The sequence below is a fragment of the Somniosus microcephalus genome, chromosome 5 (assembly GCF_052327205.1).
Source record: "Somniosus microcephalus isolate GS21.2 chromosome 5, FLI_Smic_1.0, whole genome shotgun sequence".
Taxonomy (NCBI): domain Eukaryota; kingdom Metazoa; phylum Chordata; class Chondrichthyes; order Squaliformes; family Somniosidae; genus Somniosus; species Somniosus microcephalus.
In genome coordinates, this window is record NC_140991.1 from 145,200,441 (window position 1) to 145,224,879 (window position 24,439).

General features: G+C 43.1%; 1 protein-coding gene across 5 annotated transcripts in view; it reads right to left on the reverse strand.

The window, feature by feature from the left end:
- The window catches only part of dync1i1a (dynein cytoplasmic 1 intermediate chain 1a), a 281,234-nt gene that overhangs the window by 66,327 nt on the left and 190,468 nt on the right, over positions 1-24,439 (reverse strand). For all 5 annotated transcript variants that reach the window (XM_085988332.1, XM_085988335.1, XM_085988333.1 and 2 more), the window contains 2 exons: positions 13,228-13,374; positions 10,936-11,049 (listed from right to left, as the gene is read on the reverse strand). In XM_085988332.1, the coding sequence (XP_085844458.1) occupies positions 10,936-11,049; positions 13,228-13,374 (261 nt within the window). The remainder of the gene's footprint in view (positions 1-10,935; positions 11,050-13,227; positions 13,375-24,439) is intronic.

The following is a 24,439-nucleotide window of genomic DNA, read 5'->3' on the forward strand; positions in this document are numbered from 1 at the left end:
GGTAATCCAACTATTGTGAACATTTCTAACAAAGTGTCACCCATAACATCTGTGCCCACTAATGCGAGAGCTACTGCAAAAAGCTACATAATCTACCACGTTAATAGATGCCCGAAGTTCTCCTGACAAACACGGAGCCTACCATAATTATTTCCACACTTTAATAAGGTTTGTTAATAATAGACAGAGCCTGAAGCTGTGCTTTCGTGTCATTCCCCTGGTTTACCCATTCTGACATGCTTTATACATCCTACAATGGCATAGTATGTGCAGGTGTTGCGCCAGTAGAACTGTTGTTGTTGCAATTGGTGCACAGTAGGAGTGTTGCAGCAAACAATACAACTTGAGGCACCAATATCTGTTGGAACACTTCCAGTTCCTATCCCGCCAAAGATTTTGTACCATACTGTAGAATTAAAAGCTTATCCTTGTAACCATACCCCTCCCTCCATAGACTCGGTGGGGGTGGGGGGAGGTGATATAACCATTTTGCGGTGGCCAATTTCCTATGGCCCCTGCCGCAATCGCCAATTATTGTAAGTGGTTTCGCCCCGCCCGTAGCGAGAACGCAAACCCCCTTACTACAAGTTCTGGACGATGGGGATTACGGAGGACAGATTTGAACACGGACAGCGTTTTTGGGCTCACCCGTACAGTGTTTATTAAGGTTAACAAAAAACACTCCACTCGCATACAGTACAAGCGGTGTGAACACAACAGTACAGTTTAAAACAGTACAACCCTGACTTGTCCAACAAGCCCCTGCTGTGCTGACTTACCACAGCCAAAAAACACCTTCCCGTGAATTAAACTATCACAGGACCCTTCCAACGCTAAACCCCCTCTGGTTTGGTAGGAACATACAGGCACCCCCTCACACAGCTAAGTGATCTTGTTGGTGTGTAGGCTTGGCAATGCTCACCTAGATTGCCCCTTTTATCCTGCTTGCAGCTTCCTCCCGTACGTCTCGGCTACCTGGTTCCGTACCAGCCTTGCGGCATGCGAATCCCAGCCTTAGTCGACGTTCGTCTCGGTTGGAAGAGCAAGGCTCAGCTCTTCTTGATGTTACGTTGTGTGGAGGGCAGGAGAGCGAGCGAGCTATCCAAACTGCTATTTTTATACCCCTCCAATACACAAACCGTTGTCTGTGGTTTTAATGGACACATGGCCTGGGGGAATGGGTTTTCGATCTCTTTGAATGGTTTGAAATGGTTTTTGATCTCTTTTCGATCTTCCTGCCGATTAACTTAACGAGTTCATCTTGACTAGAACAATGAGTCGTCAGCCTTGTTAATCAAGACTTGGGAGTGGGCCTCTCGGGCCATTGTTCCCAGGACAGTTCCTTTCCATACGAATGAGTCATCTCCAGCTTGACTGGGTTTTACACTGCTCCCCCCCCCGCAAACAGCCTGTCCAGTTTTTAATAGCGGTTAAAAATCCCCAAATCCATGAAGTCTGCGTTGACTGCTACAGTGATGGGCGGTAGAGATGAGGGCTGTATCTGCTAAGGACATGGATGTGCCTGAGCTCTCAGCTTCTAGTGTGGGGTCAGTCCATTGAGCCTCAGTTTTACCAAACTGCCTAGGTTTCCCTAAGTGACTGTAGACTTAATGTAGCAGATCTTCTGCCCCATGAACCGAGAACTCTTTAGTGAGGACCTCCACCACATGTAGTCTGTTTGCTGACATGGGTTGGGAGACCCCTTCTTGGGCATGAGACAGTCCATATCCAATGCTGAAGATGGAGTTGGAGCTGCCTCAGCCAGATTTATATCTTGGCCTTAGCTCGACTCTGGATTACCACACAAGATACTTTTTCTTAAGTGTACAGATATCTCTACAGATATTTCATAATTTATATAATTTCCTAATAGGGCATCAAATCAAAAGGATGCTGCAAGCCCTTCTTTTCCACCCAGCCACAATGGACCAGCTACACTTTTGCCACTCAACACTATAAATAGTTGCCCAATGTTCCCTGTATTTTTTTTCGGGCCACGCGGCCCCTTAAATGGCTCTGCCGCCCATTCAAAATGTTTTTTTCTATTGAAAAGCTGGCAAGCCGGCTGCGCAGCATCCCTGAAACATTGTTGTCCAGGGAACATTGTTGTCCACTTTCCTCCAGGTACTGATCATACTAATCAGACTAGATTCTGTATCATGCAAGCACTTTTTTTTAATAGCTAATTCTTCACCTTGATCAGAAGCAATTACAATGTCAGATTCTCTGCTTTCGCCATCACTACATACCAGGTAGTCTCATGCCTTGTAACAGCCCTTGACCTCCTAGACTGTGTGCTGACCTCCTCTCTAGACCAGCTGTAGTCTGTTCTATGAGCCATTTCATTACAGTTTCCCTTTGAAATGATCCTCACAACCCCATTATTTAAAGCAACTTGACTCCTCACCCCTAGCTTGGTGATCCTCCTTCCAGCCAACTGGTTGGGGGAAGAGAGAGAGGATTCTGACTTTGCATTTCGTCATCCTGGTATCATTCTTGTAAATCTAGGCTGCACTTTATCCATGCCTCAATATCTTTCTTCGAATGGCAAAAACTGAACATAGTACTCGAACTGTGGCCTAACTAATGTCTTGTGCAGATTCCTTATCTCTTTGGTATTTTACTCAATGGACCCATGTATAAAGCTTAAAAGCTGATTTGCTCCATTGACAGCATTTAATTTTACAATTTTACAATTACAATTACAATTTTACGTTTACAGATATCTGTGGCTCTGCATCATCAAGTTTCTCTGTTCCTCCATTCCATTGAGAATTTTACCAGTTAGGGTATATTTTCAGCCTCTTCTTTTTCCCCTCAAAAACTACTTTTTGTTTTTACATTTATATACATTGAAGTACATTTGATGTATATCTGTGCTCAAAGTCTTTTACATTCTTTGTCACAGGTTACCATACCCCTTAATTTGAGATCAGCAGCAAATTTTTGATGCTATTCGATCTATGCTATGTAAAATCATTTATATGTGTATGAAAATAAGAGAAGTCCCAACACAGATCTCTGGGGCACACCACTAACTAAATGTTACCAATTTGAGAAATATCCATTTATTTTTATTCTGCTTTTTATCCTTCAGCCACCCCTCTCTCCATGCCACCACTTTTATCTTCAACACCATACGCCTAATTTTGGCAAATCTCTTATGTGGCACTTTATCAAACACTTTTTAAAAAGTTAAAATATACACATCCATTGAGTTTCCTTTGTCTACATACTTGGTAATTTCCTTGATGAACTGAGATGGTCAAGAATAACCTAACACTCTCAACTCCATGATGACCATCTCAAATTAACCCATAGGTGGAGGGAGTGAGCGAGCAGATCGACAGCTGCAGAAGTATTGTGGACAAGAGGGTCAAATGCTACAGTTGGGAGTTTGAAAGTGCCGTTGTGACTTGAGGGAGTTTTTTTTCATGGGGCAGATGCAGAGGAAGTAGGGGTTGAAGGGGGATGAGAGTGGTGTGGGATACAAAGAATCAGAGATGGCCTTGTCGGTGATTGAGATGATGGGAATAGAATGGCCACATGACATGACCAGGTCAAGGGAGTGGTCGTGAATATGGTGAGATTATACGGAGGAAGAGGTTAAGGGAGGACAGGCAGGCAGAAAACTCAGAGCAGAGAGGGCAAGGCAACCTGAAATGGAGGTTGAAATCACAGAGGATGAGGGGTCGCTCAGTGCAGGAGCTGAGGGAGGAAAGGAATGAGGATAACCTGGTGAGTGGGTGGTAGCGAATGAGGAATTTAAAGGAGAAGCAAGAGGGTTGGAACAAGGTGAGGGGCTCAAAGGAGAAGGTGCCAGAGGAGTAGAGGGAGAGACCAGGGTGAGGTTTCATGAGAAGAACCACACTGCCATCATGGCGGTTTGGATGGGGCAGGTGGCAGAATTATCTCTGCCATTCTTCGAATCTCTACTAGAAAGTATCCTCTTCCTTGGACTGTATATAATTTAGTATTTGTTCAAGTGAGAGCTTTCTATAGTGACCAACATAACTGCATTTTATAGGCTGTTCTGGAAACGAAGCCTACCATCAAACAACCTATTGTAGTGGTAACATCCCCATAAACACAAGGTCAGGATGTTATCATTACTGCAATCAGTAAAAAAAAACTGATGCATTTATATAGCGCCTTTAACATAGCAAAACATCCTAAGGTCCTTCATAGGAGCGTTATCAGACAAAATTTGTTACCGAACCACATGAAGAGATATTAGGACAGGGGGTCGAAGAGGTAGGTTTTAAGGAGGAGAGAGGGGTTCAGAGGTTTAGGGAGGGAATTACAGAGCTTAAGGCCTAGGCAGTTGCAGGCACGGCCGCCAATGGTGGAGTGATGAAAATAGGAATGCGCAAGAGGCCAGAATTGGAGGAGCGCAAAGATCTCAGAGTGTTGTAGCACTGGTGGAGGTTACAGAAATCAAAGTGTGTACAGTAGGAAAGTTAAACTATCCTATCAGTTTAAATAAAGAACTTCACTTTGAATGTTCATGCTGACAGTATGTGAATACTGACTAAGTTATGTGTTTATCATGAATATGAAACATAGAAACATAGAAGATAGGAGCAGGAGTAGGCCATTCGGGCCCGCGAGGCTGCTCCGCCATTTAATAAGATCATGGCTGATCATCCAAATTCAGTACCCTGTCCCTGCTTTCTCCCCATATCCCTTGATCCCTTTAGCCTTAAGAAATATATCTAACTCCTTCTTGAATATATTTAATGAATTGGCCTCAACTGCCTTTTGTGGTAGAGAATTCCACAGGTTCACCACTCTCTGGGTGAAGAAATTCCTCTTCATCCCAGTCCTAAATGGCTTACCCCTCATCTTTAGACTGTGACCCCTGGTTCTGGACTCCCCCGCCATCGGGAACATCCTTCCTGCATCTAGTCTGTCTAGTCCTATTAGAATTTTATAAGTTTCAATGAGATCCCCTCTCATTCTTCTAAACTCCAGCGAATATAACCCAATCTCTCCTCATACGTCATTCCTGCCATCCCAGGTATCAGTCTGCTGAATCTTCGCTGCACTTCCTCCATGGCAAGAACATCCTTCCTCAGATAAGGTGACCAAAACTCCACACAATACTCAAGGTGTGGTCTCACCAAGGCCCTGTACAACTGCAGCAAGACATCCTTGCTCCTGTATTCGAATCCTCTCACTATGAAGGCCAACATACCAAACTTGGAGATATTACATCTAGTTCCCTCGTCTAGATCATGAATATATATTGTGAATAGCTGGGGTCCTAGCACCGATCCCTGCACTACCCAACTAGTCACTGCCTGCCACTCGGATAAAGACCCGTTTATTCCAACTCTTTGCTTCCTGTCTGCCAACCAGTTCTCTATCTAAGTCAGTACCTTACCCCAATCCCATGTGTCTTAACTTTACACGCTAATCTCTTATGCGGGACCTTATCGAAAGCCTTCTGAAAGTCCAAATACACCACATCCACTGGTTCTCCCTTATCTATTCTACCAGTTACATCCTCAAAAAATTCCAGTAGATTAGTCAAGCACAATTTACCTTTTGTAAATCCAGGTTGACTTTGTCCGATCCTGTCACTGTTTTCCAAGTGCTCTGCTATTACATCTTTTATAATGGACTCTAGCATTTTCCCCACTACCGATGTCAGGCTTACCGGTCTATAATTCCCCGTTTTCTCTCTACCACCTTTTTTGAATAGTGGGGTTACATTAGCTACCCTCCAATCCATGGGAACTGTTCCAGAGCCTATAGAATTTTGGAAGATGACCAGCAATGCATCTACTATTTCTAGGGCCACTTCCTTAAGTACCCTAGGATGTAGATTATCAGGCTCTGGGGATTTATCGGCCTTCAATCCCATCAATTTTCCTAACACCATTTTCCTACAAATACTGATTTCATTCAGTTCCTCTCTCTCATTAGCCCCTATGTTCCCCGACATCTCTGGGAGGTTATTTGTGTCCTCCTTTGTGAAGACAGAACCAAAGTATGTATTTAATTGGTCTGCCATTTCTTTATTCCCCATTATAAATTCCCCTGATTCTGACTGCAAGGGACCTACGCTTGACTTCACCAATCTATTTCTCTTCACATATCTATAGAAGCTTTTACAGTCAGTATTTATGTTCCCTGGAAGCTTACTCTCGTACTCTATTTTCCCCCTCTTAATTAATCCCTTTGTCCTCCTTTGCTGAATCCTAAACTGCTCCCAATCCTCAGGTTTGCTGCTTTTTCTGGCCAATTTATATGTCCTCTCCTTGGATCTTATGCTATCCCTAATTTCCCTGGTTAGCCACGGCTGAGTCACCTTCTTTGTTTTATTTTTATGCCAAACAGGGATGAACAAATTCTGTAGTTCATCCATGTGATCTTTAAATGTTTGCCATTGCCTATCCACCATCAACCCTTTAAGTAATGTTCCCCAATCAATCCTAGCCAACTCGCGCCTCATACCATTGTAGTTTCCTTTATTTAAATTGAGGACCCTAGTCTCCAAGTCAAATACTTCACTCTCCACATGTGTTGTGTGCAGAAAACAAGCAATTGTATCCTCTGCTGTGATAACTCTGAAGTACAACATCAGAGGATGTTTCAGTGACTCACTAATCAATTAACGCATTCTGAACTACACAAGCTTTTAAAATGACAAATCTATTTAGGCAAGAAGCTGTTTAAGCAATTACTGTAAACTGCAATTTATTTTAGTATAAAATTATATAGTGTTGTGGTTTTGATGTACACTTAAAACAGGGTGTTTATTATGAGCACAGTTACACACTGGTGACATTAATTTGACTTTCACTTGCACTTGCACTTGTTCATCCTTGACCGATATATATTTGGACATTTCAGATTATGGCTCATGTCTGTCAAAAGGCAAAATACTATAATTTACATTAAACTGGACAGCACAGCAAGCACTGATTTGCTGAACAGCAAATTTTATTATACACTATACAATAAAATTATATTATTTTACACAAACCCATCGAGTACACAAAAATGCTAGATGGGGAGAGGGAGAGAAATATGCTTTTGTCAGAAAGCATTGCCATTTCCTTATAATTAGCCCTACAGTAGCATTTCTGCAGTATGTATTTGCAATTCAATTCTTCGAATGACATACCGTGTGAATGCTCTGGATTAAATTAATCACGGAGTTTAAAGATTAGTTGTAGAATGAAAGTATCCCTGTATACCAATGAGATATATTTTGCATGGCCACAAAGAATCATCACAATGAACAGTGCATCAGTCCTCATTATTGCATTCTACTGGATGCCACTCAATTACTGCTGAAATAAGTACTCTTTATTTAAAAAAAAAGATTTATAGAAACAAATCGCTCTCAAAGTGCTGATTTTTCCCACAATTTTCATTGTATAAACACGGTTATTCAGATCCAATGGAACAAAATATTTGTACAATTTGTAGGCACGACTGAACTTAATGCACATGATTTTTACTTGTTTAGATCTCAGTTCACAAATGTGCTCTCATTCAAAGAAAGATTCTCACAATCAAAAGAATCTGATTATTTGTAAACTGCAAGGTCATCCTTATTTTTATGTGGTTACAGTATATGGAAATTGAACATCTGAGTGTATAAACACCCAGAGATGATGCTCCTTTAAAAACTTCCAAGTATCCAAGTCAAGTAATCTTCCACAACATCCGATACAAGAAACTAGTTGTAGCATATTCCTTTGACCAGAAATGGACATAGACAAGTAGGAACAACAAGCAAATTAAAACATACAGGCACATAAAAATGTTTGAAAACCACTAAATTGCATCAAGTCAGAAAAGGAACAGCCAGGCAGGAATGCAAGAGGAGTTTTAAAATTTCAGCAGCTAACTTAACATTCTTTCTGATTCATTCAATCTCCATATATTCATATGGATTATACCAAATGTAAGAGCCATAAAAGCTTAAGAAAATACTTTAAAATAGTGGCTAAATGGCATAATACAGTTAATTTACCTGAACGACTTATTGTATTAAGAAACCCCCCATTTTCTTGCTCCAGTAGTATAGTCCGACACCCCCTTCATTCTTGCCACAATGGAACAGTCCCTAAGCCACACATGGGTGCAGCCATCTTACAGTTTTAAACTGCACGTGGTGAAAGAGGCAGAAGCTGTGAGGTTTGGAGCAGTACAGTTTTTGACCGTGTTCGTTTATACGTGTTTGCTTTGTAATTCCGTTTGTTAAGTGTTATAGTAAACCGTTTAAAAGACAAAGCTACGTTTGGGAACGTTTTATTTCGACACGCGTCTACTCGATGTTAAAAGCCCCACAGCCCAGTGGCCTGCCTGTTTGGAAACTAAGAAGCGCCACTACACCAAACCAGTGCAAAAACTCAAGGCAAGAAGCCTACAACTAACGTGGGGAACAAATGCATTAAAGTGCTTTTAGTTCCAAATGTGGTATCAAGCCAATAATTCTTTGTACATGCAAAGCATTCAATTTTCTCCAGGTAACCACTTTGTGGGTCAATATACAAAAGCTATCTATAAAGTGGTCATAGCAGAAGAAGAATGAGCTGAGACAGTGTTAGTTTCTGATCGGTAAGGGAACAGACATTTTATAACCCAATTCGTTCCAGTTGCTTGATGATGGGCCCAACTAGGACTTTGCTCCCAAAAACAGCAAATAACTTCCTAGAGTAGCAAATTTTTTTTGTCCTGTTAATGTAACAAACATTATAGTTCTGCGGACATCAAAAAATAGAAGTTCATTCAATGGAAGCATGCCTCGGGCAACATTTCAGCAGTTTATCTTTGAAGAAAGATACACAAACCTCAGCACTGAACTACATAACACACGTATAAAATTAGGTAGCTCATGTGAGTTGAGAAATGAAAAGCAAACTAGATTTTCTTCCAACGTAGTCGATATGTGGAAGACTCCCACCAAAAACAATGAATGTTATGTTGATTAACACTTTTAAAAAGAATCTAGTTAATAGTTAGGGATAGGACTGAAGCTTATAGGATTAAGTATAGACAGGTATAACAAAATATTTAATGAAACAAATGTTTCCTTTGCTAGGTCTATGGACATGTTGGGGTCGATTTTCCTGAAGCTGTCGGGAAGAAGGTGGGACTACAACTTTCGGGTTTTAGACCCGCCTACTTCGACGTCCGGCCAATCTGCGCGATTTTCCCTTGATTGACCTTGTTGAGCCTGTCCAGCGGGCTCAGCAGGCCAATTAAGGGCCACCTGGCAACAGGTGACGTCACAGACAGCAATTTCATCTGTCAAGAGTTCTTGACAGATGAAATATCAGTGTTTCACAGCTGTTTCAAGCTGTGAAACACTGACAGTCTGAGTTCTGACATGAGTCCTTCTGCACAGACTCAGTTAGAACTCACACCGGCACTCAAAGCTGAAGGCTGTCACTTTTCACAGATCGCAGCCGTTCAGCTTTAAGTTCCGGCTGAGTGATGGGCTTCCGACGGCTACAGGAAGAAAGGCTGTTAAGGTAAGTATAGGTAAGTAAAAGTTCTTTACACACTTTAGACACACCAAACACACTTACCTTTGCACTCATGCATCCATCACTCACCTGAACACCGACATCGTGACCCCTCCAACTCCTTCAACCCAACGGCCCACCTGCTCTAACCTGGCGTGGTTTGTAGCCGTCGGGAATCCCACACGAAACCCCTCAAAATAGGGATTAGGCTAAAAACTGCCTGTTAACAGGCAGTTAATTGGCACTAATCCCTTCCCGCCTGGTTTCGGCGGGTCCCAGTGTGGGGCGGGTACCCGCCGCCTCTGAAAGTTGCGTGGAGCGAGGTTTTGGGCGGGATGGTGTCGGGACCCCCGAATTCAGGATTTCCCCCCCCCCCACGCCTGAAACCCCGCCTGACGGCCCCACGAAAATCAACCCCATTATCTTTGGAAAACAGCCAGCTAGAGTTGAATAATTAGGTGTAAGGACTGATAAATATTCTGGAATTTTATTCAAATTACCTGTGGGGGGGTGGGGGTGATTTTAACTGGTTTCATATTTTCCTCCCTCATTATTATTGGTTTTCTTCTCTCCAGTTAGACCCCTACAAACAGGTTTGGCTATGCTGGCACATTGTTTGTTGAATTGTGTCCTGAACATTATGTTTCAGTTACCATCTAGCAAGCACATAGGAATGTTTGTGTCATCCAACTTTGGGAATGTATCTTACCTTTCCATCTTATGGAGAAGCAACTAGCCTTCGTGTTGTGTTTTTTTTTGAATGGCATGACTGAGACAGGAATGTACAATGTGGGTGAATTACAGAAGTGTTCAACCACATTATCTTGCTGCCTTGGTTTGGCATTTATACAATACCATTAAGTGCTTTTTGTGGCTACATTTCATGGTGCTATTCTTTAGTATCTTTTGCTATCAGGGACCGTGTGGAGCATTTTCAACTCTGGAACAAGGATTCAAATCCATGCTAGATCAATACAAGGAATCTCCTCTATGTTGGCCGGAAAGATCTTTCAGTTTCAGCCCAATTCTTAGTGGGTACAAGTCCCCAATACAAAACTGCCCAATTTGGCACAAACTGGTGGTCTCGCTTGCAAAGGACATACAATGACAGTTATGAGCAAAGGAGGTATTTACAGTGAGTTAGTGCAGGATGCTCTTCCAAGGTTAAGATAAATGTCAACTCTCTTGGGGCAAACTAGCAGTAGCTTTACCGTGGATCTCACCATTCCACACTTCACCCTAGACTGCTCACCGTCAACAAACATTTCATTCCCCAGTAGACAACTCCCACCTTGTAAATTTACTGAAATATATACTGTACATACATATATAAACATTTTACTCATGACCACAACCCATTTATTAGTTACAATTTTTCTTTTTTGATGTAACTAATTAGTAACATTTAATCTGACCCAGGCAAACGGTGCAGGAATCAGCTTACTTGTGGTTGAGTCAGCATATCTAGGCTCCAGGAACACATCTTTCCATCTGTGGAAACTGTGATTAGATTGTGAGCATTCTGCGTTCCGACGACATTCACACAGTACACAGGATGCTAAAAGAAAACAAGTACAATGGTGAAAATCTTTGGAAAGTGAGAGTAAGGTTTTGTAGACAGGAAATGCACGCTCATGCAATATTTTTAATATATTATACGGCTGATGGTCAAGTTTTAATACTTCAATATTAATTCAAGGTCACTTTTGATGGGAAAATATTGAATAATTCACACAATGTATTGTACCAATTGATACCTATTTAATTTTAAAGTGATTAATTTTGGTAGGAAACATTAGGAAAGAACTAAATTGTACAATTTTAAAGGGACACACCTGCGGGTATACATACACAATACTTAGAAGGTGGCAGGACAAGTTGAGAAGGCTGTTAAAAAGGCATACGGGATCCTTGGCTTTATAAATAGAGGAAGAGGGTTCAAAAGCAAGAAAGTTATGCTAAATCTTCATAAACATAGAAGATAGGAGCAAGAGTAGGCCATTCGGCCCCTCGAGCCTGCTCCGCCATTCAATGCAATCATGGCTGATCATCCAAATTCAGTACCCTGTCCCTGTTTTCTCCTCATATCCCTTGATCCCCTTAGCCTTAAGAAATATATCTAACTCCTTCTTGAATAAAACACTGGTTAGGCCTCAGCAGAAGTATTGTGGCCAATTATGGGCACCAGACTTTAGGAAAGATGTCAAGGCCTTGGAGAGGGTTCAGAAGAGATTTACTAGAATAGTATCAGGGATAAGTAACTTCAGTTATGTGGAGTGACTAGAGAAGCTGGGGTTGTTCTTAGAGCAGAGAAGGAGGAGGGGAGATTTGATAGAGGTGTTCAAAATCTTGAAGGGTTTTGATAGAGTAAATAAAGAGAAACTGTTTCCAGTGGCAGAAGGGATGGTAACCAGAGGACACAGAATTAAGGTAATTGGCAAAAGAACCAGAGGCAACATGAGGGGGAACAAATACACAGTGAGCTGTTATGATCTGGAATGCACTGCCTGCAAGGGTGGTGGAAGCAGATTCAATAGTAACTTTCAAAAGGGAATTGGATAAATAATTGAAGGGGAAAAAATTGCAAGGCTATGGGGAAACAGCAGAGGAGTGGGACTAATTGGATAGCTCTTTCAAACAGCCAGCACAGGCACGGTGGGCCAAATGACCTCCTTCTGTACGGTGTCATTCTAAGATTCTATGAAAAATACTGCTTGCAATTTATCTGATTATGATACTACAGTTTCCAAAATCAAAAGCCGTCACTACGTTTTAATTCTTAAGCACTGGATATTTATCTGTTGAAGTCCTGCATCTGCAAATTATGCTAATTTTGAAATTTAATCTGGGGAATGTGAAGCTATACTCAACATGCTGAATAAACAGATTTTTACCGAGTACTCAATTCCTCATCCAAAGAACAGGGCAAACACTTGGGGGGAAAAATTAACATTAGCACCCCGAAAAAGTTAGCGCCCCTCCGCCAGACATTCATTAGTAGCACCCCAAGCAGGAAGTGGAGCGCTACTGGAAGCGCGCCACCTCCTTCTTCGGGCGCTACAACTGAAGATCGCAGCGCTACGTGCAACAGCGCCACGTCATTGCAGGCCTCCACCCCTGATTAAAGGGGCGGGATCTAGTGCTGCGTGCACCACTCAAGAGGAGTGCCAAGCTGAGTGATCCCGGTCGGCACCCCGAGGAAAATAAGGGGAAGGGGGCAGGTGCTGGCAGTTGACCAAAAAAAATGGCTGCCCGACACCTGCCCTTTAAGTAGCGCCGCCACCGCCGCTGCAAAAACACCCCCCTGACCCTGTCGGACATATCGTCCGGCGATAGGTCAGGGGGCGCAAGGGAAGTTTGCGGCCGGGGCGCTGCGCACGGCGATGACATCATTGGCGGCGGCGCAGCGCCGCAGGGCGCTACCGGCGCCACTAACCTCCTGGTGAATTTTGCGGGAGGCGTTAGCGGTGCCGTGCCTGGGCACTAGGGGATTTGCGCCCCGTTAGCGCCCCCGGAGGCGCTAATGAGAGGTGCAAATCAGCCCAATTTTTCCCCCTTGGAATTCGACCTACTGGTCATGTGGAGGGTTTATACCAACACAGAGCGGTCAGGCCAAATGCTGTTATAATTTCTATGTCATTCTACAAATACATGCACAATTATTTGCTGAATGAATTGGAATGGGGAAGTAAAAAAGTTCAAATAATACATTCAGGTATACGAATATTTTACTTACAGTGTGAGCAGCAGCAGAAAGAGGTGTTCGTTGAACTGGAGTTCGTCTGTGACTGCGGTTGTCCCATAGAACAATTTGTCCGGAGTATGTACCACCGACTACCAAGTTCGGGTGAAATCGGGCAAAGCAGACTGACATTACAGGAGACTGCATGTAACCAATATATTGAAAAATAATTAGTTCCGATTGAGTTCATTAATAGAACTATAATTCATTCAGTATAACTCAATATTAACAAGTCCCAGCAGGGATCTTTGGGGAAAAACTAGAGATTATTTTAAAATAGGAGAATGAACGCTTCCAGCTACAGGATGTCTTTTGACCTTAAGTTAGAAATAAATGATATGAGTTATTTAATTCCTCCTCCTCTATCACTTCATACCCATTTCTTGCAGCATCCTCAAAAAAAAGCACTGGACTCGAATATCCGATACAGTAACTATTAATCCTACTGGGACCAAGATAGTTTGCAAACAAACATGTGTCAGCATTTGCACCAAATTGTCCTCAATTAGTTTACTGAATATCCAGATCAATGCTAAATTAGACTCAATACAACTTTAACTCAGATTAAAGATTTGGTCCTAGAAATTGGATAAGGCCTGAAAACAGGTGGTGTCAAAGGCCAGCACCATTTGCTGTGCCTGTTGAAAGTGGTCCGGGCAGTATGCAAAATTCGTGCTGCTGGCTCATTATAATGATTGGAGCGCTGATCTCAGTGCTAAACACGCCACTGATTGGCTTAGCGCTCAACAGGTGGACCAATATCGGGTGCCGTTTAATGGCCAGTAATGTTGGGCCTAGGCTCTCTGCACTACTTAAAGGGAGGCGCTTTGTTGCAGCAGCACCTCATTGTCAGTTAGCCGGAAGCCATGGCACAGCAACCGAGAGAGAGCGAGAGAGAAAAAGAAAAAGGTTTAAAGATGCTGCACTCGAGGCCTTGGTAGTGGCACTTGAAAGAAGGTGGGAAGCTGTTCCCGCAGGGTGGCAGGAAGTCATCCAAGGCTACCAGTAGAAGGCTCTGGCAGGAGATAGCTACCTACATCAAGGCCACCAGTGTCGTGCCAAGGACATGGATTCAATGCCGAAAGACGTTTAATGACCTCACACGACAGGTCAAGGTGAGTGAAGGCTTCAGCAAATGCCATATTCCACCATCTGCACCACGTACCTCACACACTGCTCAATGCACCACACCCCCATCACTCACCTATCATCACTCATACCTCACAATCATGGCTTCACTTCACCCTCACAACTTTACCACTGCTGCAACACTCACCCACATTTCACACCTTGCACACACTGACAGCTATTCAACTATGACAGGCACATCACCCAAACATAATGCACTACACTCACTGACACACTTCCCTTTCTCATGCAGGCAAAGGTGGCTCAAAACCGGCAGGAACAACGGCAGACAGGAGGCGGCCAAGCCGCTGTACAGACTCTCGGGCAACTGGGCGAGTCTGTGCTTGACATCATTGGAGGGACAGCGACAGAGGCAACAGGAGAAGTTGAAGCCCTTGCTGACAATGACGGTATGGTTATTCCTAATCCTTCTTCCCACATCCCACTTCCCCCTCATCCCACCATCTCTTCTCACTTACAAGCTGCTGATGGTGTATGCATGGATATCTTCCTTTCCCCTCTCCCCTCACCACAACCCAACTCTTTTGCCTTTCTGTTTTCAGATACCCAAGAACTGCCAGCAGGCCAGTCTGTCCCTCATGCTGGAGAGGAGAGTGAAGGAGAAGACGACAATGATACACCGTCACGGCATCTGATACTCGCAGACACCCGCTCAGAAACTGGCACTGCATGGAATGTAGAGGGTAGTATCGAGACGGGATCTGCACATGGCGAGGTACCGGGCACGAGTGGGCTGCAGCAAGGCCAGGGGGAAAGGGTAGCACGGGTGTCAGCTCCCGGGAGGGCAAGTCTGCACACGAGCTCTGCTGCACAGGACTCAGATGACCACCTCAATTGGGCGGCCTTCAGAAGAAGGGTGATGGCCATGCACACCAAAATGCTAGGTGCTTTGATTTCCAGGACGGAAATGAGGAGCGACTCCAGGAGACACCATGTCGACCCAGCCATGATGCTGCGTGTGATGGGCGATGTTGCTGCTTCCATTACAGCACAGGCGGAAACGACCCAACGTCTCAGTGCTGCAGTGGAAGCACAGCCTGCTCTCAGAGTGACTTAGTTAAGTCCAAAACTAGGGTCCTAAACCTGAACAAAGCAAACTATGTAGGTATGAGAGGTGCCTTGGCTAAGGTAGGTTGGAACCTAGATTAAAAAATGACAGTAGAAAAACAATGGCAAACATTTAAATGAATATACATTCCCTTAAGGATTAAAAACACCACGGGAAAATGATCTAACCATGGCTAACAAGAGAAATTAAAGATAGTATTAAAGGAAGAGGCTTATAATGTTGCCAAAATGAGTAGTAAGCCTGAGGATTGGGAGGATTTTAGAATTCAGCAAAGGAGGACCAAGAAATTGATAAAGAAAGGGAAAATAGAATGAGAGTAAACTAGCGAGAGACACAAAAACAGACTGTAAAAGCTTCTATAGGTATGTAAAAAGGAAAAGATTAGCGAAAGTAAACGTGGGTCCCTTACAGACTGAGACAAGAGAAATTATAATGGAGAATAAGGAAATGGCAGAGAAATTAAACAAATATTTTGTGTCCGTCTTCACAGAAGACGACACAAAATACCTCCCGGAACTAGTGGAGAACCAAGGCTCTAGCGAGAATGAGGAACTGAAAGAAATTAGTTAAAAAAATAGTACTGGAGAAATTAATGGGACTGAAAGCGGAGAAATTAATGGAACTGAAAGCCGATAAATCCCCTGGACCTGATGGCCTACATCCTAGGATTTTAAAAGAGGTGGCTACAGAGATAGTGGATGCATTGGTTGTCATCTTCCAAAATTCCATAGATTCTAGAACGGTTCCTGCGGATTGGAAGGTAGCAAATGTAACCCCACTATTTAAGAAAGAGAGATAGAAAACGGGGAATTACAGATCAGTTAGCCCGACATCAGTAGTAGGGAAAATGCTAGAATCTATTATTAAGGACGTAGTAACAGAGCACTTAGAAAATAATAATAGGATTGGGCAGAGTCAACATGGATTTATGAAAGGGAAATCATGTTTGACGAAGTTGTAACTAGCAGAATAGATAAGGGGGAACCAGTGGATGTGGTGTATTTGGATTTTCAGAACGCATTCAATAAGGTTATTAAACAAAATTAGGGCTCATGGGATAATATATTAGCATGGGATTGAGGATTGGTTAATGGACAGAAAACAGAGTGTAGGAATAAACGGGTCATTTTCAGGTTAGCAGGCTGTAACTAGTGGGGTACCATAAGGATCAGTGCTTGGGCCTCAGCTATTCACAATCTACATCAATGATTTGGATGAGGGGACAAAATGTAATATATCCAAGTTTGCTGATGATACATTCCCACCTAGCTTTGTAAGTTGTGAGGAGGATGCAAAGAGGCTTCTAGGGGATAGAGACAGGCTAAGTGAGTGGACAAGAACATGGCATATGAAATATAATGTGGAGAAATGTGAAGTTGTCCACTTTGGTAGGAAAAATAGAAAAGCAGAGTATTTTTAAATGGAGAGATTGGGGAATGTTAGTGTTCAGAGGGACCTGGGTGTCCTTGTATACGAATCACAAAGTTAACATGCAGGTACAGCAAGTAATTAAGAAAGCAAATGGTACGTTGGCCTTTACTACAAGAGGATTTGAGTATAAGAGTAAAGACATCTTACTGAAATTATATAGGGCCCTGGTGAGGCCACACCTGGAGTATTATGTACAGTTTTGGTCTCCTTACCTAAGGAAGGATATACAGGTAGACTATCCTTTATCCGAAAACCTCGGGACCAGCCATGTTTCAGTTTTCGGAGAAATTCGGATTTCGGAAGGAGGGTCGGCAGGGGTCGGGGCCGGCGGGGGGGTCCGCGGGCGGGTCGGCGTCGGGTCATGCGCACGACTTATGCTGATGCTCAGCGTAAGTCGGTGGGGGTCAGGGTCGGCGGGGGGGGGGGGGTCGGTGGGGGGTCGTGCGCACGACTTACCCTTTATCTGAACTTCCGAAACCGGAACCCTCTAAAAACCTTTGGTTTTTTCGTTCAGCGTAAGTCGTGCGCACGACTTACGCTGAACGAAAAAACCTTTGGTTTTTAGAGGGTTTCGGTTTTCGGAAGTTCGGATAAAGGGTAGTCTACCTGTACTTGCCATAGAGGGAGTGCAACGAATGTTCACCTGACTGATTCCTGGGATTGGGTGGATTGTCCTATGAGGAGAGATTGAGTAGACTAGGCCTATATTCGATAGTTTAGAAGAATGAGAGGTGATCTCATTGAAACATACAAAATTCTTACAGGGCTCGACAGGGTAGATGCAGCGAGGATGTTTCCCCTGGCTGGGGAGTCTAGAACCAGGGGTCACAGTCTCAGAATAAGGGGTCGGCCATTTAGGACTGAGATGAGGAGAAATTTCTTCTCTCAGAGGGTGGTGAATCTTTGGAATTCGCTACCCCAGAGGGCTGTGGAGGCTCAGTCGTTGAGTATATTCAAGACTGAGATCGATAGATTTTTGCATATTAAGGGAATCAAGGGATATGGGGATAGTTCAGGAAAGTGGAGATGAGGTAGAAGATCAGCCATGATCTTATTGAATGGCGGAGCAGGCTCGAAGGGCCAAATAGCCTACTCCTATTTCTTATGTTATGTTATGTTATGAGTGGTGTGAATTTCCTGTACTTGAACGATACGAAGTAAGCTCGCCACAGAAAGCTGGGCCAAGTCATTTCAAGTCTAAGTACCATTTTAACACCGTGATAAGTGTTAACTATTACAAGTGTGCAGTCTCATTCCTTCAGGTTTTAATTGTGTTGGAGGTTTTTTTTTAATTGAATGTTTTTTTTACTTTTTCTGTCTTTTTTTTCTCTCTCACTTAATCCAATCTATCTTTCTTTCTCTTTATTTCTCTTTTCTGTACCTGATTTGACATTGAATTCACCCACTCTAACTTACACTTTCTTTAGACTTTGCACAGTTCATTTCATAATCCTTCAATCTGATTGGTTAAGGAGATGCACATCTGCTTTCCCTATTCACTCAGATCCCAGATGCCCTGTAGATTGATAAATTTTTGGATCTTAGGGATATGGGGATAGTGCAGGAAAGTGGAGTTGAGGTAGAAGATCAGCCATGATCATATTGACAGATCAGGAGAATTAACATGTGGCTAGAGGGTTGGTGTTGAGAAGGACGAAAACCAGGTTAATAGATTGGAGAAAAGCTGCTTTTGAGGGGCTGAGAATAGAACTTGGGAAAATAAAATGGGCAACAATATTGGCAAACAACAATGTAGAACAGCAATGGGAAACAATTAAAACGGTGTTCAACAGAGTGCAGGAACAATATATTCCGCTAAAAGGAAAGAACAATCTAAACACTAGTGAGACTCCATTGATGAATAAAGCCATAAGTGAACAATTGAGGGTAAGGAAAGAGGCATACATTAAGTACATAGACAGCAGGGGAGTGCATGATAAGGGAAAATACAAAGTGATTAGGAGAGAAGTCAAAAAAACAATTAGGAAGGCAAAGAGGAACTATGAAATTAAATTATCAAGGAACATGAAACAAAATAATAAAATATTTTACAGGCACATCAATAAAAAAAGGAAGGTTGGGATGGGATAGACAGGATAATACCACAGGTAACAATAGAGAGATGGCAGAAATCTTAAATAATTACTTTAAAATAAAAATAGGGGATATATTAAATAAACTAATCAAACTCAGGATAAAACCCCTGGTCTGGATGGGTTGCATCCAGGCATTTTAAAAGGAATCTAGGGAAGAGATAGCAGAAGCATTACTACATGTATTTAGTAATTCGTTAAAAAAAGTGTAGTGCCAGAAGACTGCTGGATAGCTAACGTAATACCTATATTCAAGAAGGGGGATAGAACATGTCCAGGGAATTATAGACCAGTCAGCTTAACATTGGTGGTAGGAAAAATAATGGAATCACTACTAAAGGAGAAAATAGAAGAACATCAAGAAACCAAAAATATAATAAATAGTCAGCATGGATTTCATGGATTGCTTGACCAACCTCATTGAATTTTTTGAAGAGGTAACGGAGAGAGTAGACAATGGTAATGCAGATGATGTAATTTATCTAGATTTTCAAAAGGCCTTCGATAAGGTACCCCATAATAGTGATGAACAAGGTCAGAGAATGTGGAGTCAGGGGATAAGTAGCAGAATGGATAGCTAGCTGGCTTCAAGACAGAAAGCAGAGAGTACGGATAAAGGGTAGCTATTCACAGTGGCAGAAGGTGGGTCGTTGTGTTCCACAAGGATCAGTGCTGGGACCACTGTTGTTCACAATTTACATTAACGATTTAGACTTTGGAATCAAAAACACAATTTCTAAATTTGCGGATGACGCCAAATTGGGGAGGATAGTCAATACTGAGGAGGACTGCAACAAATTACAGGAGGACATTAATAAACTTGCAGAATGGGCATATAATTGGAAAATGAAGTTCAACACAGATAAATGTGAGGTATTACATTTTGGTAGGAAGAATAATAGGGAGGTCACATTACTTGGAGGGTGCACGTCTAGGTGGGGTAGAGGAACCAATGGATCTGGGAGTACAAATACATTAAATGTTGCGACACAGGTTAGCAAGGCCAAAAAAAAAGCAAACCAAGCACTAGGGTTTATTTCTAGAGGGATAGAATTGAAAAGTAGGGAAGTCATGCTAAACCTGTATCGAACCTTGGTTAGACCACACTTAACAGTTCTGGTCACCATATTATAAAAAGGATATAGAGGCACTGGAGAGGGAGCAGAGAAGATTTACAAGGATGATACAGAATTGCGAGGGTACACAAATCAGGAAAGAATGAACAGGCTGGGTCTCTTAAAGAGAAAGCGGAGGGGTGACCTAATAGAGGTCTTTAAAATTATGAAAGGTTCTGATGGAGTGGATAGAGAGAGAATGTTTCCACTTGTCCCCCAACAGATTGCTGGGAATGCTGAGGGCTGAGTGGCAATGGGTCTGTGGAGCAAGAACCTGCTGTCCTCTCAGGATGACAGCATTCCTACTCCCTCCACTGCCACACCACCATTGCATTTACCGCTGCCCATCAGCCAGCCCAGATTGCTGCCGTCCATGCCGAGGTGATACAGTCTACAGCCAGGCCTTCTAGGTCCACAGCTGGTTGAGATCATCCTGCAAGACCAATAGTCTCCGCCACTGAAACTCAGCAGCCTTCCACCAGCCATGCTGCAGCTACCAGGGAACACTGCGTAGGAGCACAAGTAGAAAAAGGCACACGAACAACAGCCACTAATGGAATGCACAAGGGTGATTCGTTCATATTGTAATGCTGATTGAATTGAGATAAATCTATTAATTTTGTTTGGAATGTGTGTTTTTTAGTGGTTCATATTTCAGCTTTGTGCCCAGGAGGACGTTGTGATGTTCCATGACAGAGGGATGGTATGATGGGGATGTGGTGAGCAACGGGAATCTGGAGTTTCATTCACTGGAATCGGAGTCTGATGATGTCTTCATGGACAGCGCGTCTAGAACAGGGATCTGCTGCCTGCCTCCTCCTCCTGAGGTGGTCCCGCAATCCATGCTGGAAAGGGTTGCACCCTCATGATGGCTAAGTTGTGAAACATGCAGCAGACCACCACAAAATGGGACACCCGCTCTGGCGAGTAATGGAGGGCTTCTCCCGAGCGGTCAAGGCAGCGGAACCGTTGCTTCAGCAGCCCGATGGTCTGCTCGATAATGTTCCTGGTGGCAGCATGGCTGCCATTATATGAGTATTGAGCAGGAGCAGGAGTGGTGGGGTTGCAGAGGGGAGTCATCAGCCAGGTGAACAGCAGATAGCCCTCATCTCTGAGCAGCCACCCTCGGGTTTGACATGGTGGCTGGAAGATTGCCGGCACACCGGACTGAGGCAGGATGAAGGCATCATCATGATTGATGCCAGGATGTGCTGTGTGTAGTCGCACAAAAACTGCACATTAAATGAGTAGTAGCCTTTGCAGTTACGGAACATCTCCGGATCGTTATGCAGTGCCTGCAAAGCAGTCGCTGGCACCCTGCAATAGGGGGAAGCCCGATATCCTGGCAATGCATGCTCCTCCCGCTTCTCTCCTGCTGCAGACTAGAAGGAGCCGCTGGAGAAGAAATGGAGGTGAACTTGAGGGCCACTGGGAGAGCACTGTTCGCTGTGCTCTGAGGCGGCAGGTTTGGTTGTAGAAGGTAGCAGAGTTCTGCGACCACCTCCTTGGTGAAGCGGAGCCTCCGAATATCTCCACTTAAGCGAGGAGCAGTGCAAGAGAAGTGCTCTCGGAAGACTCGGTAAGGCCTCCTGTCGAGAGGCCTCCTCCTCCTCTTCTGATCTTCGCTGCCTCTCACCTGAAGATACTCGAGCGTGAGGGGGACTGGAAGTAGGTCCCCCATGATTGTTAGCAGGTGTTATGAGCAGAAGCCTTTAAATGAGAATAGAGGCATTCTCCACTTGTACCAACACTCCCGGTCATCTCAGGAACTTGAAACAAGTTTAGAAAGCGGCAAGAATTGCAGAAAGTTACACAGAGCCAGTCAAACTGAACAATCATGTCAGCTGCAAGCTGTTAATGATGATCCCTTTAAATAGCACTGCTGGAGGCTCCTTACTGCTACTGAACATTTGGTCAGCTGGTCGTGATTAACACAGGCTGGTAAGTGGAATGGCGAACGCGAAAATGGCAGATCGGATGTCAAGTGAGTGTTGTACAGTCACTGATGTCATGATCTGCCTAATCTAAATATCTGCAGCGAGCGCAGGCATCGGCAACACTGCTGACCTGCTCAAAATGCCGCTGCCATGGGACCCGCCGAAAGCGAGGCAGTCGCATTTTTCCTTCAAAACTGGCCTTAACGGCCAGCACTAAACCCTCAAATTTCTTGGCCTTAATTTTTCCACATCCATTAAAACTTCAAGAATAAACACCCATGACCCCAGAAATGTTTTACTGTAATTTTTCAAGGAATGATTATTAAAATAAGTCAACATTTCTTACATGGAATTTTGCCCAAATTATCTTGGGTGGGGGGAACAATAATTTTAGTTGGTTTCATATATTCCTCCCTCATTATTATTTGTTTTCCTCTCTATTTAGACTCCTAACAGGTTTGGCTTTGTTGGCACATCATTTGTTGAATTACATGGAATGCACAGCACATAAACAGGCCATTCAGCCCAACTCGTCTATGCTGGGACTAATGCTCCACACAAGCCTGCTCCCAGCCCTCTTCATCTAACTCCATCAGCTTAACCTTTTATTCTTTTTCCCTTAAAGGCATATATGGTATTTGCCTCAACTGCTCCATGTGATAGTAAGTTCCACATTCTAACCACTCTATGATTAAAGAAGTTTCTCCTGAATTCCCTATTGGATTTATTAATGATTATCTTATATTTATGGCCCATAGTTTTTGTCTTCCCCACGAGTGGAAACATCATCTTTACGTCTACCCTATCAAACCCTTTCATATTCTTAAAGACCTTGATCAGGTCACCCCTCAGCCTTCTCGTTTTTTTTTAAAGAGAGAAGAGCCCCAGCCTGTTCAATCTTTCCCGATAGGTATAACCTCTCACTTCTGGCATCATTCCGATAAATCTTTATTGCACCTTACCAGTGCCTCTATCTTTTTTATAATGTGGAGACCAGAACTATGCACAGTACTCCACGTGTGGTTTAACCAAATTTAACATAACTTCTCTGCTTTTCAATTCTATCCCTCTAGAAATGAACCCCAGTGCTTTGTTTGCTTTTTTTTTTTTTTTTAAATGGTCTTATTAACCTGCGTCGCCAATTTTAGTGATTTGTGTATCTGTACCCCACTTCCCTTTGCTCTTCTACTCCATTTCCAAGAGTATGTGGCCTTATTCTTCCTAACAAAATGCACCTCACTCTTACCTGTATTGAAATTAATTTACCAATTACACACCCATTCTGCAAGTTTATTAATGTCTTTTTATTTTATCACAGTCTTCCGCGTGATTAACTGTACTCCCTAATTTGGTGTCATCTGCAAATTTTGAAACTGTACTTCCAATTCCAGACTCCAAATTGTTTATGTAAATGGTGAATACCACTAGTCCCAGCACCAATCCTTGTGGAACACCACTAGTCCCAGCACCAATCCTTGTGGAACACCACTAGTCCCAGCACCAATCCTTGTGGAACACCACAAGTCCCAGCACCAATCCTTGTGGAACACCACTAGTCCCAGCACCAATCCTTGTGGAACACCACTAGTCCCAGCACCAATCCTTGTGGAACACCACTCGTCCCAGCACCAATCCTTGTGGAACACCACTAGTCCCAGCACCAATCCTTGTGGAACACCACTAGTCCCAGCACCAATCCTTGTGGAACACCACTTGTCCCAGCACCAATCCTTGTGGAACACCACTAGTCCCAGCACCAATCCTTGTGGAACACCACCAGTCCCAGCACCAATCCTTGTGGAACACCATTTCTCATCTTTTGCCAGTCTGAGTAACTACCCTTAATAGTTTTATTTCTTTAACACAAACCCTAAAATACATCTCAAGTTCCCAGTGCTACTGTCAAAAAATAAGAGGTATACAACCATAACGTTTCAGATTTTTATGTTTGCGTATTGCAAAAAGCAATTAAACCTTATATTTAAAAAATACACCCGGTTGTTAACTTGCGATCTCCCATATTAAATGTCACCCAATAGGGTTCTCTGAAGTCGTTTATTGTAAAGGTTCCTTTCACTCAAAACTGTCATCTTACATTATTAATATTTTCCTATAGCATTATGACAAAGGCAAAAAGAAGTTAAAACAATTTCGTATCTTGACTTTTAAATGACATTTTGGAAACCGAGAGAAAAAAAGCCAGACACTTAATGATGGGTGTTCCTGACCTGGAGCCTGAAAGTTAAAGATTTTCCAATCTGTACGGTTCCCTCACCAAACAACAATTACATTATGATCTCAGACTCTGCTTATTTAACAACAAGCTTACTTTGTTGTTTTAAAGGGGCATGGCTCCATCTTAGCAGAATAATACACTGTACAACATGATACAACACTCCTGTTCTGATAAAA